Here is an 18243-nt window from a genome sequence, read left to right on the forward strand (position 1 = left end):
GCAAGCTTCTAAAAACCATGGAATCACTCTAGCCAATAGATAAATAGAGAAATACCGAGTTCCAAGAATTTCCTGCGCACGCGTACCTCTTTATTAATAATTTATCATACAAACGCGTTGCGCCAAGTATGGCCTGCACAATTCGCCAGATTTCCGTCTCGTTACTTACGAACGCTGTAGAACTGTCGTTCGGTTATCTATATACAGTGTACGATTAACTCAACTGTGTGATGATTCCCTACATTGTATAAAATGGCGACAGCTATACATACGTAGAAACTGGTTGGAACACATCTCCATTGTAACGTTAAACTGCTCTAGGTTGGCTAGATATGTAGGAGGATTACATATACGGTTCGTTTTCGCGGTCATACAGGGTGGTCGGATATTTCTCTTTTAACGATGCCCTAAAGAAAGTCCCTCCCTAGTCGGGAGAGGGGATATAAACCTCGATTGAAAGTTCCCGGAATTAAGGTGAAGTGAAACACGTCGATTAACTTGATCAACGTCGATAAAGAAGATTTTTCTAAATGCCTACGTTGCCGACGTTCGTTTTTATATCGACAGCTATACCGAATTATATTGGGTATTGTACCAAATGGCATACTCCGCCTGTCGTTTTCGTACAATAAATATAAAGAAATCGAAGTAAAACTCCAGAAATCCTCTTGATTCATGCTTTCTGGGGTCCTAATTGACTGCAGAGGGACCCTCTGCGCCATCTGTGATTTCCAGGTCAATTACATTTTCACTCCGAGACCTCGTATTCCCATCGTTTTAGCATAGAAGCGTATACAACACTTTTTTGCCCTTATCCCGTTCAAATGTGAGTTTATCGACTATCAAAGTGTTCTAAATTCTCGTAAAATTGTCCTGACCCTTTCGATTCTCATATCAGAGCCTTCGATAATTATATACTGATCGAAATATGAGAGATCGACGCCATTTTGGTTCTGGTCTGGGCTGTTAAAAAATTCTTTTAAAAAATTCAAATTTTGAATGTGTCAAGACAATTCTTAAATGATCAGGAGTGATGTGCCAAAGTTTCGGACAATTTGGTCAAATACCCTTAAAAAAAAGTGTTGTATTCGAATCGACTGATTTGAAGGGTGTTTCACTTCACCTTAATAGGAAAAGGAGAAGGACCTACTCGTAACCCTCTGTCGTTTAAAATGTAAATCAATTTTTTTTCCTCTCTCTCTCTCTTGGAAACGTCTAACCGCATTAAAAGCGACGATCGACCCAATGGTCCCAATCTATCGCAATGTAAAATCGAAACGTCTTCTCGCCGCGAATGATCTTGTCGGACCACCCTCCACGCCGTCGATCGAGCACGTGAAATTTATTTACAATCCTTAACTCAAATTCGACCATACGTGCCTATAGATATATACTGATATATCTATAAACACATATATCTCATATTCTCATAATTTATATCTTACTGTACACGCACGAAGAATACTACAGTAAACAGATATAGATGTATATGTACATATTTTGGCGGCTTTAAAATACTTAGACACTTTATATGGTGACAAAGATGCGCGCCCTGCTACGAAAGGATATCGACTTTTGACTCTCCTCTTGAGAAGTTCTCGCGGAGAGGAGTTGGTACCATACACGCGCGCTTCGTGCCGACCAATGAATGGTGTATGACGTCATTACAAGATACGTACAATGGGCGCTTATTGGTCGACGCGAGGATTGCAAGAGTACCAACTCGAACGTTAGAACGGAAGAGCTCGGAGAGAATCAAGATCAGCTTTCGAGCACGACTCGAGAAGGTGCGCGCTAGATTGTTTTTTTATACTGGGCCTTCGCCAAGATGCCGACAAGACTTCCGTTGTTTCACTGCGATGTCTAGTTTCCTGACCTAGTCTAGTCTGAGTTCTGCCATCGGTTCCACGTGCGGAGTTCTATCATCGAAGACGTGTCGTTTCACCTTATCGATAGTTGCCAGTAGCCACATTATCAAACGTCACAGTGTATACAAGTTTTGTCACTTGGCGTGTACACGTCATACGCACTATAAGGAACATCCCTGACGATGTTCAGAGATGGGATAGAACGCAAGAGACCGAACGGAATAAATAATTTATGTTCCGTGAGATCTCAAGAAAAATGATAAGGATCATGCCTTAGTCCAATCAGTTTGTAATTTTCTAGCTGAAGGCGCGTTCAATTGCATTTTAATGGACCCTCACGAAAGTGATATCAGTTAAACTGTCCCATCCCCGAAGACGATACGAACGAACGGAAGATCCTTTCCTTCGGACGAAGGCAACGAGGATTTCTTTTGCGGCCACCTTGACGACTCGGGTCCCGGGAATTAGGGATCCATAAAGGCCAATTCAGACACAACCGTACCGTGTCCGTGACGGATCCGTGCCGTATTCGTGCATGTCCGTAAAAAGTATTCACCCATGCCGTGATCTCCGTTCAGTGCCATGAACCATCGAGACATTAATGAGAACGAATTTTTCAGTCGAGGAACCCGCAGTGATTGCACAAATTCTAGACAGAGAAAGTATTTTATACAAAAAAGAAAGCAAGCAGGATACATGAAATTAGAAAAAAGAAAAAGTGAAAGATCGGGGGCGAATTCGCAACGTTATATAAAGAACAATTAAGTGATGAAACTAAGTCCTATCAATACTTTCGAGGGTCTTTGCGGTTTTTTTCATGCACCATTACTATAAAAAGAGTACAATTTGAAATTAAAAACAAACGATATTTTGAACAGAACCGAGTCCAAGAAAGGACTTTCGTCACAGTGTCGGTACCATCCGTTCAAGGATACATATCGGTTCGGATCACTGCGGCTCACTGACTAACACGAACGGACGGATACGGAAATGTATGAATACTCCGATATAAATCTAATGCACGGTATAGATATGTCTGAATCAGCCTTAATTCTTGACCAAACAATCGGTCTCTTCGGATGAACCCGAAGCCACACCGTTGCCTACCATTGCGCGTCCTCCTTCTTAGGCAATCTGAGTTTATCGTCCTTTTTATGATAAAGTCGCTGATAGTCCTCCTGATAACCGACGTAGTGAACATTCGACTTGTTAGGTTTCTGACCAACGCCCACGGGCGAGTGGCTTGGCGAGTACTTCATCTCTTGGAGCTCCTGGAGCTCCTGAAGTTCCTTCAAGGACCGCATCACCATCTGCACGTCGTTCTCTTGCTCGGTGGTTTGAATGACGGCACCACCGGCATCCTCCATCAAGCTCGGTTCCTTCCTCTTTTCGGAAACAGGCCTGCTGGGATTATGGTCATCGTTGATGATCTGGCTAAGGAAATTGGTGGCGGCCATGGTCTCCTCGATCTGCCTCTGCTCCTGCTCCTCTTTCGAGAGCGGAGGCTGTGCAGCCACCGGGACGTCCTGTTTAACGGGGATCATCTGAACTTGGACGGAGTCGAGCTTGAGGTCCTTTTTCCTCTTTTTGCTATCGTGCGACTTATGCTTGCCGTCTGGGTACCGATCTCTCCTCTTGTCCCTCTTCTCAGTCTTGTGGGAATCGTACTCCTTCTCCTCCGTTCGCCTCTCCGTCTTCGGGTCCATGGTCTCCTGGAGGATTCTGTGCTTCAGGGGCACGGGCTTGCAGACGGAGGTCCGGTTAGGCACCGAGTAGCTGCTCGAATGCTGTAGCTGACCGCTGGGAAAGGACTCTTGCTGTCTGGAGGAATGGTGACCCGTTTGGGATATCGTCACGTCGTTCACGCCGGATGAGTGATTTGTCGACGACTCCGAGTAAGCCGTTATCGAGACCACGTCCTTCTTCGCCTCGGAGGTCTTCGTAGATTTCTGGTAATCGTTCACCGGGGTGATCGACAACGAGCTGCTGGTCAGGTCCATCGGGTTAAACTTGTCGGGCAGGGCTTTACTTTTCTGGGCCATCAGCTGGGACGTAGGCACGACGGATATTTTGGCGAGAGGCTGACTGCTGGAACCGACATTCGCGTTCTCGTACTGGCCACTGCTCGTCATAGGACTTTCCCGGCTCCTATCCTTGTGCTTACTGCTGTGCTTCCTCTCGGAACCGTGATCGTTTGACGTCGCTGCTTGTGACGTTATCACAAAATTCAGAGGGTTCTCGGACGAGCTCATGGTCTTGAACAGGCTTGTCGGAGTTTTTTCCCTTTCCTGGGTGGGTGCTGCACTGTTGCTCGAATTGGGCGGGTCCAGTCTTACGTTGGACGTGTATCCTGCGTTCCCAGTGGCATTCGCGTTACTCGAGTTGGACGCCGGAATCTCCTTGGGCCTCTTCGACTTTTTCTTCGCTCTAAAATCAAAGTCACGTTAAGTCGACTTGATACAATGTCATTTAAATCCACCCGTTCTCTAATTCGTTTCTAGGGTCGAAAAAGTGCACGAAACTCGGAAACGTATCTTGTCAATTAATTAATCTGCAACCGAACCAAAATTGACCCAGATTCGCTGACATAGATTGTTTCACAATTTCATTTTAGGAAATCACAAGAATGTTATATTTCAGCATAACGAAGGTTGAATAAGCAGAAAGCCATGGATATTATCGTTAGACGATAAAATATGGATTTTCCTTAATGATTAACTTAAACAGCATCAGACAGTGAATACAAATATCAATCAAATTCTCACCAAAGAATTTGACTCTTGAACGAAAGGCATTCGACAAGTACATGTTGGAAATTATGCTTCGAGTACCTGTGTACATTTTTAAAAGATCCTGCGTAGAGAGTCAAAGCAAATAATATCAAGGATAGGGGAAAATGGTCGTTGAAATGCAGAGAAAGAAAGTAAAATCAATTGACAACAGTTTAATTAGATAAAGTATCTGGTAAACACAGGCGTGTGCCTAATAGTACAAAACATCATTACACTCATGTATTAAAAAAAGGAAAATAAGGAGGAACAAGGACTCTATATATCCGTAACATGGATCACGGTACAAAATAAATAAATTTACACTAGCCTGATAAACGGTTTAACTAAGAAATGAATCCGTTAACGATAGCCCCGAAGGAATCGCGGTTTTTAATCCAATTCAATCACCTCCCTAAAACACACAATGACCAGATTCTATTGCAAATTGTAATCCAATCGTGCGCGAACAGTTTTCCTTCAACAAAGTAAAGGTAAACAAATCCTTGCCGGAGTAAAGTTCCTTACTCGTTTACAAACGTGCAGAGCATCATTTGTTTATTCCCGATTAACAGAAGAAATTCGAGAGACGTATAAGAATATAAGTTAGGATAAAAGAGAGATTGAAATAGAACGAAGCGAGAATATTAGGAGTCCTCTTGGGTTGTGTATACGATGTAAAAAATATTTATACTTACATGGGCTCAGCATTTGAATACTTTATCAAGGTTTGCAGCTGCACCCAACCCAGTGGCCACAGGGGCAGTACTTTCTTCTCCATAAAGGCAGCCACAAACGTTTCCATGCTTTCTTTTCTCGGCTTCAAAACCTCGAAGTACTGCCGCCTAGCATGCGCAATTTCATACACTAATTTTCTGTGAAAGAAGGATCCTCATAAATAAACTGAAGGGAAAAGAGTTGATAAAAAGAAAAAAAAAAACGAGATAACGATGGTTGAAATTTACTTCGTCTCTTCGGTCCAGGGAAACCGTCTCCGAGGGATTTTACTTTTGTCGGAAGTTCTGTTCCCGCTTTCATCTCCATCGCTGCTATCAACGTCCGTTGGCGAGCCCTCCAAGCCCCTGTAAATTAAATGCGTATAAGGCTTATGAATGATTACAAAAAGAAAAACAACGATAAAGAAGTAATGATGATCTGCATTTGCCGCGACAGAATTCATCGGTATTGATCCTAGTGCCTTGCAATAAATTAAATTATCAAATCGTCCCCAAATTCTCTCTCAAGGCAAATGCGAGCTGTATCTCAAATAAAAAATAGCGCTGGTGATGAACAAAAAAATTTGATACTGATGATAAAAAGCCCCGCACCTTTCCCTGCCATCTCAACGTTCACGAAAATAAAAGTACGCCTAGTTTCGGCATTCAGATTTCTTATCGAACGAACAGCAGCACGTATCTCATCGTAATACGCTCTGCGCAAAGTTAGTATACAATTGAGATAGCAGAAACGTACAAGCATGAGAAGGGGTGGAAAACCAAATAGAAAGCAGAGTGAAAGGAAAATAACTGAAGAATAGAAAGAGTAACCAGAAGGGTTACGAAGAGTGCTGGGCAAAATGCTACTCGAAATAGAGAATACTCTTGAAAAATAACTATTTCAATGAATCATTTCAAATCTCGAAATAGATATTTTTTAGTCCGACTCATTTCTCTCCTTCCTTCACGTTTTGGACAATGCCCAGCACTGTCTAAAAGTACAAAGGGATTTCTCTTAGGGGCACCTTACCAACAGTACCGATATATCTCCCAGTACAAATGTGGGCTGAGAAATAAACAAAAAAGATAGGATGAGTTCCAACGTAGGATCACTTTCGAGATCTAGCGAATTTAAAACTAGCCCAACGTGCGGCGCTCTGCCCATTCTCAAGCCTCGCCTCTCGCAATCTCTCGGTACTCGACTCTCGATACAATTTTATGCTCACGCCCTAAACGTCGAGTCTAGATTAGCTTCGAGGTCTTCGATCCAAAGCGGGCACTTACTTCTCCTCGGTGACCCTCTGGCACTCCTTGGTGTACTTATCCATGACGGACGGCATGACACTGTCAACGATGGCCTTTAACCTGCAGCATAAACGAGCTTTGCCATCATTGATAATCTCTGGTTCGTCAACGGGGCCCCGTTGGAACTGAAATCTACAATAGTCTCCCGACCAAACTGGAGAATCAAAATATTGTACCTTTGTATAGGATCCTTTACTTTGCCGTCGACGTCCTGTTGAAAAAGCTTCTTCGCTCGGTTCACCAGAGTGATCTTGCTGCAGGGCAAGAAGTGCGCTAAGTGGTCGTACGTCTGCGATTTCACACTCGGCATGTTGAGGGATCGCAATTTCTTCTCTAACCTGCGTTACAGATACGAAATTGTAAATACAATGGAATGAACATTCCGAGAACATTTAACGTAATAATTACGCAAACGATCGCAGTCACGGAAGAATGTTTGAAATCCCGGGAAAGTATTTCTACTTGTCAACAAAATGTCTCGCTTAATATCGATGACTAATTGCAACTCCAAAATTCACTTTCTAGAAAAACAACTTGCTTCCAACTTCCCATTGAACTTACTATCTATGCACAACCAATTTCGTAGGGAAAGGAAAGCTTTTTCCTTACCCAAAGAGTGCATTGTTAATGGCAGAGGTGAAAAATTTGCTTTTCCCTTCCTTGCTGGTCTCTGCCTGAACCTTGAGCGCATTCACGATTTCCTTGATGTCCTCGGGGAGGCACTCGGGCAATGGGGATTCCTCCTTGTCGAGGTCGTCGCACTCAGACTCGCTCCCCGGAATGCCTCGAGACTTTCCAGAATCCAGAGTGTCCCGGCTCGACTCATCCTCAACCCTCGCGGCGTTGACGACACTCTCAATGGCGTCGTCGATGTTGCTGTCCATCTCCCCGAACTTCTTTGAATCCACCTTCTTCCAGTCCAGCCCGTTACTCGACGCCTTCTTCTCGAACTTCTTACCATCGAACTTCTTCTCGGGGATCGACTTGACTCTTTGTAGATCCGGCTTCTCGATGCTCCGTTTTTCGTCCTGCTCCTCTGTGAATAAACCATTGACGAATGATCAAAGTTGCCCCAAACTTCTTACATGCACCGCTCATATTTGCAAGCTAATGTTCACCAGATGAGTACCCTCACCTTAGTTTTTATCACTATTCTTCAAATGTTAGACTCAAACTTTCTAAAACTTATAAATTGGGACGGATAACTAGATCCATAATGAATTGAAATAACCCTTTAAATATCAAGCCCGATAATTTGGATTTTACAGTTCCAGGATTCTAATCAGTCCGTTGTAATAACCTCGAAAAATCGTGACGTTCTAAAATGTGCGTAAGCTCATCTAGGACGGTCGTTGAGGTTTACAATATTTTTGGTATTAACTCGAATCACCTGCGTCTCCGTCGGTCTCGCGCTTTTCCTTCAAAGGGTCGCGCATAACCGTGTTCTTTCTTCTATTCAGACCATCAAAATCCTGCTGCGGCAGCTCGTGGTTATGATGGTGGGATTTCTTCTTTTTCTTCATTGTAGCCTCATGGTTGGTCTTTTTTTCCGGGTTGTCCTCGAGCTTCGGCTTCTGCAAGTACCACGGACATCTCGACGTTTTGCGAGAACTACTCAGGTTAAATGTTCACCGCTATGCTGACTTACTTTTCGTGGCGCCTCGCCGGAGATGTCCTCGGTGTCGTCGTCATCCGAGTAGCTGAGAGAACGTTTCTCCATACGCTTTGTGCTGTCGGCGTCGTCCTCCTCGCCACTGCTCTCGCTGCTCTCGTCATCGTTGTTGTTGTTATTGTTGTTATTGTTGTTGTGGACCAGCGAGTGCCCTTCGGTTATTTTGTACTCGAGAGCTCCGCAATTTATGTAGAAGCCCCCGTGCGCCGTGGTCACCTCTTTCGGCACGATCTCGTCATACTATTGAACAAGTGTCGCACAAAATGCTCAAGTAGGATCATTTCATATAAAATGTCAAATTATGAACTAAACGAAATCAATTTTGCTTCGAAAAACTTACGGCGTCGGTATTATCGATGAACGAGTCATTCTCATCGTATCCAGCTCCCAGATCGATACCATCGTTGGCCTTACAATGTCGACTCCTCCCACCTGCAGCTGTTCCCTGCGAAACGTAAAACATTCTGATTTCTGCAAACATACTATTTGGTTAATAATAAAGAACTATTTATAAGACATATCGCAAGAAACATAAAAACTCCTCCAGGGCATAAGAGTTTGTAAGAATTTTTCCGCCAGTAATCCGATCGAGCAGTTGCACTCACATATTTGGCTTCAAATCTCCGCGCCACTTCCCTAAGCTTCTCCTCGTCTTCGTCATCATCGAATGGATCCAGCCCATTGGTAGTATTTTCTTCTCCCCTCTTCTGTTCTTTTCTTCGTTTCTTCTGTAATTGAGAATAAAACCAAAATAAGTATACATTACTCCCTACTGCCCATTGACAAATTAATATACATTGGTAGTAGGTTTACCCTGAAAGAAATAAAAGTTCACGTGTTTATCAATTTTTGAGAGCACTCAATCGATAGCGACGATAAATATATTCTCTCTCGTTTCGGATTTAGAAATTATTGCAGGAAGTGCCATTCGAGGTTATGTTCAGCGGGTTCATTCACACGTGCGAGGAAAACGTCATTCTCCCTCCTGCCCTTCCCCATGGCTTACGCAACCGCGATACGGCAACCATTGAGCACGGCCGCGAAGACTGTCGTCATTTAGACGAGGTGGAAGGAGAGTTTAATTCAACGTACACTCCGGAGAAATAATCCCGCCCAATCGCGGAGTGTTTTAACCGCGGGGTCACGGGCCAATCAGCGCGTCGCTCGACGCGACTCGCGAGTCACGGGTGTACTCGGTCGGTAACCCGACCCCCACCTAGTGACCCATAAGAATAAACTAGAATCGGTTCGCAAGACATAGGGATATATTTGATATGCAAGCATCGATATACACAACGGCAGGGTTGGGTAATTTCGCGTTTTTCGAGGTTTGCGACGTATATATAGTTTACTGGAGAAAATTGTAGAAAACGAGTAAATTACGTTTCCAATATGGCGGATGCCGCAGATGCACGATATGTCTTCGCTAGGTCATAAACGTCGTTTAGCGTGCGTGTAAACATGTAAAAACTTCGAAGGAATAATTAATTAGGCGTTTGGGTTCGACATTCTTTCGACTTAATCCAGTTCAATATCGAATTTCTAATTGGATTTATTATTTCCTATTTAGAAATGGAAGGGTGTAATATACTTTGCGCTCACGTAGAAATCCACGTATATTACATGGCGTATTATACCTACCCAACCCTGCACGACGGTGTACCGTGCACCCAATAACCGAAACTTTCACGAGAAGTCCAGTCGACAACTTTCGCCAAAGAAGCATCGTCGACATCTTGATGGTGTTTCAAAGTGATTCCTTCCGCGAGAAGTTAGGTAGGTCGAATTGATTTCTTATAATTTTCCGACAGCACGAGAAACCGGCTTAATTTGTTCTTGCATTTATGGACAAAGAAGACAATGCTCTAGATGAAAGAAGAAATAATTCGACCAAGGGGGTGACATTTTTTAAGGATTCTTAGGTGAACGTCACGTGATAGGTCGAGCGGCCATCTTGTTTCTTTCCCGCGAGGAAGAACGAAAGGAAAAGTCACCTCTCTCACAAATTCCGTTCAACCTCCAGGAGCGGTAAGTAAGCAAAACGATCATTTATGTAATCCGAGATCATTTCAGTTCCGACTGCGAAATCCAAACCCGGATTTGCGGTACGACGATGCTGGTAACAACGGAGACTCGCGCTAATTGCGAGAGCCTAGAGCAACTACTTATCCAGGTATTTTCCTGGTATCAAGTAACGGATTTTCTCTTCCTAGATGTGGAACCCAAGGAAAATCGTGGACCATTTCTCGGAACGACGCATTTCCGTGTCTACCAACATACTACCCAGATGAAATCCTGCACATACAAGCGAGATTAACATTCCCCTTCATAACGCCATATGACTTCGAAGTCACATAACCATCTGCCATCACAATTCAACTCATCTGATTTTTCCAGTAAAATCCAATCCATGTGTCCGATTTTAATATGCGTGTATTCTCCGCATATATTACAACGTATAATACGTTCCTAGTTTTCTCCGTAAGCGCGAAGTATGTTACCCCCCTCCTAATTCCAAATAGAAAATAATAAATCCAACTAAAAATTTGACATTAAACATAGGTTAAGTCGCAAGAACTTTGAACACGAGCTGCAAGTTAATTATTCCTTCAAAGATTTTACATGTTAACACGTGCTCTAAAAGACGTCCATACAACCTAGCGGATACATATACCCTGGATCTGCGGCATCTGTCATATTGGAAACGTAAAATTCCAACCATTCCATAATAATATTTACGTGTTTCCATACGTGCTAAAAGACGTTTATAATCTGCTGGATGCCGGAAGGATGCGACATCTGTCGGCATCTGCGGCATCCGCCATATTGGAAACGTAATTTACTCGTTTTCTACGATTATCAACGGTAAACTACCTGTTTTACGTAATATGCGCGTGAAACCACGACAAAATACTAAATACTAAATTACCCAACCCTGCTCGACCCTGCCCTGTTTACAGGGTGCATTCGGGACCGACCGCGATCAGCCGGCGCGGCCCGCCAGGAGGGGGTAGGGCGTACTTGGCGGGGAGAGGGGAACGGGGCGAAACAAGGCGGGCCGAGCGTCGAAGGGCGCGCGAGGTGTCCGTCGGGGACGTCGATCCTCGCGACTGCCCCGGCGCTCGTACCCCTCCCTCCCACCCGCGCGAGCGACTCTCAGCCCTGCGATCGCGGCGCTCGGTGACCGAGTCCGAGAATAAAGAGAGACTGAGGTGCGAAGCCCCTCTCCGCCCCGTCCTCGACGGGAGAAAAATGGCGGAGTCCCTCGGCATGGTCATGGGAATCTGTCCTTCAAGTGGGAACATGTACCGACTTGTTCTACGTGCCGAAAAGAGGTGGCAGGGAAGATAAAAATATTAATAATAGAAAAAATAGAAATGTTGGGAGCATTTATAAGTTACTCGTTAATGAAATATGGTCGTACTCCTCGCGCGTGAGTTTTTTTCTTTTATTTTCAGACTATGTATCATCAGGGACTGTAGGAGGAGTCTCTAGGAGGAGTCTTTCTAACGGGTCGCCTTTTGTTTTACCGTATGTAATTAATTTCAAATCGATCTCCATCTTCTCTCGTTTGAAAAGCGGGCCCGCATGCGCGTGTTAATTCAATTGGCGATCCTACGCCAAACGAGAATTACAGGCTGCGGTGAGGTTAGGGGAATAAATGGACAGCCGAGCGGCAGGCGTGACGCGCGGTTGCGTCGAGAGACCGTGAAGCCGCGATTCTCAAAGAGAAGCCTTCGAAACCGTGCTCTTATCGACTCGAACGTCATTGTCGGGGATTTCGAGAAAGCAACAGGTACCGCGCGCGACGTACGATTAAAACTCGAAAATGGGAAATCGAGGAAATCCGCCATAGGAAAATCAATAGCTATAGGCAGATGAGGTGAGGTTGCAGGAGACGGACGCCCGAGCGTATCGAGAACGCGTTGCCGTTTCGCCCGCAGAGAGAGAGAGAGAAAGAGAGCGAGATGCGCGAGCCCGTGCGCGCAAGAGAGACAGCGAGAAGACAAGTAGAGGGAGTCGGGAGTGGGTGACGCGGGCGCGAGCGAGAGAAAGAGAGTGACCGCGCGACCCGCGGTAACAGGTGAGTGGGAAAGAGAAGGGGACACTGACACTCGACCGTAGGTCCATCTAGCGGGAAATCGGAGAATGATATCGTGGAACCACCCGGGGAGAAAGGAACCCCTGGACATGTAGAGTATAGACGGGGACAGGACCGATACGCACGTGCGTCGCCCTCGCCATGAGTAGCGTCGCGCGCAAGATAGTCAACATCCGGGTTGAATTACGTCCCCCTCCACTCTCGTCCAACTTCTTACCGATCCGAGAGAGAGACATCCTATGCGGTGCGCTGGAAGAGCGACGGAGAGCGAGTCGACGCGATCTTCAGACACGTATAATTGAAATAGATATAAATTATAGTCGTACTCCCAGTCATTTTTCCGAAATTCAAGGTCCTTTTTTAAAGCTCAATATCCTTTAAAATCCACGAAAAGGACAAGGGGCTGATTCCAGGGCTGAATTCAATGCCCCTTTCTTCTTTTTTTCCCCAACACTTAACCGGTGTTATCCATATCCAATTATCGAAGGCTCTAATATGAGAAAAGAGATGGTCAGGACGACTGTACGACAATTTACAACAGTCTGGTAATCGAGAAACTCGCATTTGAACGGGATAAAGGCAAAAAGTGTCTTATGCGCTTCTATGCTAAAACTATGGTAATATGAGGTCTCGGAGTGAAAATTTAGTCGACAGTTATGATTTATTGTACGAAAACGACAGGTGGAGTATGCCATTTAGTACAATACCCGATATAATTCGACGCAGCTGTCGATATAAAAACGAACGTCAGCAACGTAGGTATTTAGAAAGATCTTCTTTACCGACGTCGATCAAGTTCCTCGAAGTGTTTCACATCACCTTAAACGTGGCTACCTGCTTCTCACAGGTACGCACCGAAATGCAGGTACTCATCTATCCAGTATACGCATCGAACACTGATACAGTCTTACCTGGTGAATACAGGCTCCGTATACGTGTCCGAGGGCACGTAGGCGCGTCCACCAAGAACGCGAATCGTGTCCTGCATAGACCCACAAATTCGAATCCGAGTGATCGCGTAAAGCGCACTAGTGCGTTCAAATTAAAAAAAAAAAAAAAACCGAACCAACGCATTCAAATCAAAGAAATACGTCCCATGAACACGCGTCGCATCTCGAACCGAAAATCCAGGTAATATCTGTTTGACTAAAAAATACGTTCTCGGTTCTACATTAAATTTTCCGAGTTAAGAGCAAGAAAGTGGCATCTTAGGGGTCAATCGTTCATGAAACTTCTTCTCCGAATTGGGCGTACCTATTTGTTTCAAATTAAAAAAAAAAAACCCCGAAACAATGCATTCAAATAAAAGAAATACATCCTATGAACACGCGTCGCATCTCGAACCGAAAATCCAGGTAATATCTGTTTGACTAAAAAATACGTTCTCGGTTCTACATTAAATTTTCCGAGTTAAGAGCAAGAAAGTGGAATCTTAGGGGTCAATCGTTCATGAAACTTCTTCTCCGAATTGGGCGTACCTATTTGTTTCAAATTAAAAAAAAAAACCCGAAACAATGCATTCAAATAAAAGAAATACATCCCATGAACACGCGTCGCATCTCGAACCGAAAATCCAGGTAATATCTGTTTGACTAAAAAATACGTTCTCGGTTCTACATTAAATTTTCCGAGTTAAGAGCAAGAAAGTGGCATCTTAGGGGTCAATCGTTCATGAAACATCTCCGAATTGGGCGTACATATTTGTTTCAAATTTTCTCCACATGAATAAGGAGACCCTAAGGTAGGTCCCGATACTCGGGAAATTTCATTTTTAATTAAAATTCTTGAAAGTAGCTGTAAACAAATTGTCTTAAAATTGAAATTTCATGGGTTCCAGGACCTCCCTTATAGCCTCCATATTCACATTGTCAAGTTTGAGACGATTCGGTACACCCAGTTCGGAGAAAGGTTTCATGAACGATACCTCTTTGACGCCACTTTCACATCACCTTAAGGTGAAGTGAAACACGTCGAGGAACTTGATCGACGTCGATAAAGAAGATTTTTCTAAATGCCTACGTTGTCGACGTTGGTTTTTATATCGACAGCTGGGTCGAATTATATTGGATATTGTACCAAATGTCGTACATCATATGTCGTACAATAATTATAAAGAAATCAAAGTAAAACTCCAGAAATCCTCTGGATTCATGCTTTCTAGGGCTCTAATTGATTGCAGAGGGACACCCTGCGCCATCTGTGATTTCCAGGTTAATTAAATTTTCACTCCGAGACCTCGTATTCCCATCGTTTTAGCATAGAAGCGCATACAACACTTCTTTTGCCTTTATCCCGTTCAAATGCGAGTTTATCGATTACCAGAGTGTTCTAAATTGTCGCAAAATTGTCCTGACCCTTTCATTTCTCATATCAGAGCCTTCGATAATTCTATATTGATCGAAATATGAGAGCTCGACGCCATTTTGGTTCTGGTCTGAGCTAAGTTAAAAAAATCTTTCCAAAAATCCAAATTTTGAATGTGTCAGGACAATTCTTAGATGATCAGGAGTGGTGTGTCAAAGTTTCGGACAGTTTGGTCTAATGCCCTTAAAAAAAGTGTTGTATTCGAATCGACTGATTTGAAGGGGGTTTCACATCACCTTAACGTCTCCGCTTGGAAATAAAGTTTTACATGAACATATACAGGGTGTAATAGAATGCACGACCGGGATTTTGGTTAAAAACGGGGTTGAAAAATCCTGTACACCGCGTAGATATATAAATGCCTTTCCCACAAATGCGTCCACGTTGGACGGTTGGAACTGACCTACACAACGGAGTCCATAAAATGGTGACTTCCGTCGCACGTTTAGCTATCCCCCACCACCCATACATTCCCTCCTTTTAATATTATCTCGATAGTTTTATCACAGGAGCGCGTAAGACACCTTTTTTCCATCTATCCCGTTCAAATGCGAGTTTCTCGATTACCAGACTGTTCTAAACTGTCGGACAATTGTCTTAACCCTTTCGTTTCTTATATCAGAGCCTTCAATAATTGTATATCGATGAAAATACGAGAGCGCGACGTCATTTTGGTTCTGGTCCGGGCTGAGTTAAAACAATATGGCTTGAAAAATCATAATTTTGAAAGTGTCAGGATAATTATTAGGTGCTCGCGAGTCATGCGTCAAAGTTTCAAATGGTTTAATCCAATACCCTTATAAAAGAAGTATGTTAATTCGGATCAACTCGTTTGAGGGTTGTTTCGCATAACCTTAAAATAGCAAAATTATGGGTCGAAGAGAGATACCCCGAAGACGGTAAAAACGAAAAACGAAACCCCACCGAATTAAGAAACGAGAGTATAAACGCGATACAATCAAGAAACTCGTAGCGTTGAGTGACGCGAGACGCTACCGAGTTCTACACAGGTAAAGATCAAGATTTCAGGAGTGGGGGAAATACAAAGATAATTTCTTCATCGCTACGGATAAAGAAATAAATGTTTAACCGACTCGAAAAATCAAGAAAAAAAAAAAAAAGAAAAAAAATCACGAACATTTTTAAATTTACCCGACTCTGTACATACTAACACGTTGCAAGGCCCTGGCTTAAAGGGGAACCAACCCAATGCCAAAAAACGAAAGAAGAAGAAGAAGATACGTACACGCCGTTTGTGTATACTCGGGACAGGCGACCGTCCGCCGAAACGAAATCTAGGCCTCTGGCGAGTGCAATACCCCTCGTCCCTGTCAGGGTGAAGTGAAACACGTCGAGGAACTTGATCAACGTCGATAAAGACGATTTTTCTAAATGCCTACGTTGCCGACGTTCGTTTTTATATCGACAGCTGGGTCGAATTATATTCTGTATTGTACCAAATGGCATATTCCACCTGTCGTTTTCGTACAATAATTATGAAGAAATCGAAGTAAAACTCCAGAAATCCTCTGGATTCATGCCTTTTGGGCCCTAATTCACTGCGGAGGGACCCCCCTGCGCCATCTGTGATTTCCAGGTCAATTAAATTTTCACTCCGAGACCTCGTATTACCATCGTTTTAGCAAAGAAGCGCATACAACACTTTTTTTGCCATCTGTGATTTCCAGGTCAATTAAATTTTCACTCCGAGACCTCGTATTACCATCGTTTTAGCAAAGAAGCGCATACAACACTTTTTTTGCCTCTATCCCGTTCAAATGCGAGTTTATCGATTACCAGGGTGTTCTAAATTGTCGTAAAATTGTCCTGACCCTTTCGATTCTCATATCAGAGCCTTCGATAATCGTATATCGATCAAAATATGAGAACTCGACGCCATTTTGGTTCTGGTCTGGACTGAGTTAAAAAATGTTGTTGAAAGATCCAAATTTCTAATGTGTCAGGAGAATTCTTAGCTGATCAGGAGTGATGTGTCAAAGTTTTGGACAGTTTGGCCTAATACCCTTAAAAAAAAGTGTTGTATTCGAATCGACTGATTTGCAGGATGTTTCACTTCACCTTAGAGACCCTCTAGCTTCCGCGAGATGCCTCAACAGACCCCGGAGTACCCTCCACCCGTTCCCCGGGGTCCCCATGCGTCCCCACGGGGCTTGCGCCTCGTTCCTAAGGACGCGGCCGCGTGTACGCCCGCCCTCGACGTCGGCCGATCCGCTCTCGCGGTGCGCGGGGGGCCTGCGCAGAGGGGCCATAGCGCGCTTCCGAAGAGACCCGAAGATGGTCCCCGAGGACGGCCGAAGGTCTCCAGCGCGCGTCGGGAAGGGCCGCCTATCGGACCTACCGCAACGTGGGGCCCCTCTCTCGAGGCGGCGCTCGCCCGACGGCGTCGAGGATCGGCCGCGATCGATCGCCCTCTCGCCTCTCTCCGACGACGTCGCGCCAAACGGGGAGCGTAAATCTCCGAGGGCTTTCGCGCTCCCGGAGAGACGGGCAGATGTGGATACGCGAGGGGTAAACGTGTGTAGGTATACGTGTGTATGGGAAATATGTATGTATATAGGTATAGGTATTTTACATAGGATCCAAGAACTCCCACCTTGGAGGGCCGAGAGTCCTTTCCGAGACCGAGGGCGGCCACGCGTGAACGGTCGCCGGATGGACCTACCGCAACGTGGCGCGCCGAGGATCGATCGCATCCTCTCGACGGCGCGGTCGGAAGGAAGCGACTCGACGGCCCCGAGGCCTGCCGTGCGAGGGGGTCGGCACGCGCGCCGCGCGACGTGACAGCCGCTACGGCCGCTCTCCTGGAGACTCGGGGACGCCTCGCGTCCGGAGAGAGCGGGCGTGATGGAGCGAGGGGCAACGAGAGGGGAGAGAGAGAGGCGAATTTCGCTCGGCAACTGACCTCGGCCGCCTTGAGTAGCTGAGCGTAGTTGAACTCCGGGCATGTCTTCTCGTTCGACTCAGGCAGGGTGAGCTCGAAGCGGAAGGAGGGCGCGAGCTGCTTGCCCTTTTCTCCCTTTTTCGTGACGTGGCCCAGGGGATCCGAGAAGTCCAGGCTCTGCAGGGGCGGACGTTTCGCGTCTGACATTCTACATCGGCACGAGCTTCACAACGCGTTACTCGAGAAACCCCGCGGCCACGGCGACAACATGGTCACTTATCGCGAATTCGCTAAACGCCGCGCCGACACCACGGTTCGCACATCGCCATCTTCGGCCCGACTGTTTTTAGAGCGCGCTGCCGATGCCGGCCGCGCGACCGTAGCGCCGCCGCCGCGTCGGTGGCGCCATCTGGCGATGGATAGGCTATTCGGAGCGAGCGGGCCGCGCCAACGCGGGCTTTTTCAAATTCGGAAGGGCGTATCGAACCGCGTTTAGTCTACCATCGGGCGGAATCAACGGAAAATGCCAGCGCTTGGCATGGCCAC

At 45.2% G+C, this 18243-nt stretch overlaps 1 protein-coding gene across 1 annotated transcript; it reads right to left on the reverse strand.

The window, feature by feature from the left end:
- Window positions 1-1051: 1051 nt before the first annotated feature.
- LOC105694190 (ubinuclein-2) lies at window positions 1052-18020 on the reverse strand. The gene is made up of 11 exons (XM_012414629.1): window positions 17719-18020; window positions 8935-9057; window positions 8670-8774; window positions 8306-8569; window positions 8048-8231; window positions 7267-7693; window positions 6834-6995; window positions 6637-6717; window positions 5602-5718; window positions 5335-5511; window positions 1052-4295 (listed from the first exon to the last, which is right to left on the reverse strand). The coding sequence occupies exons 1-11, from the start codon at window positions 17902-17904 to the stop codon at window positions 2972-2974; spliced, it is 3150 nt and encodes a 1049-aa protein (XP_012270052.1). The 5' UTR covers window positions 17905-18020; the 3' UTR covers window positions 1052-2971.
- Window positions 18021-18243: the final 223 nt, after the last annotated feature.

The sequence above is a fragment of the Orussus abietinus genome, unplaced genomic scaffold (assembly GCF_000612105.2).
Source record: "Orussus abietinus isolate OABI.00-Male unplaced genomic scaffold, Oabi_2.0 scaffold168, whole genome shotgun sequence".
Taxonomy (NCBI): Eukaryota; Metazoa; Arthropoda; class Insecta; order Hymenoptera; family Orussidae; genus Orussus; species Orussus abietinus.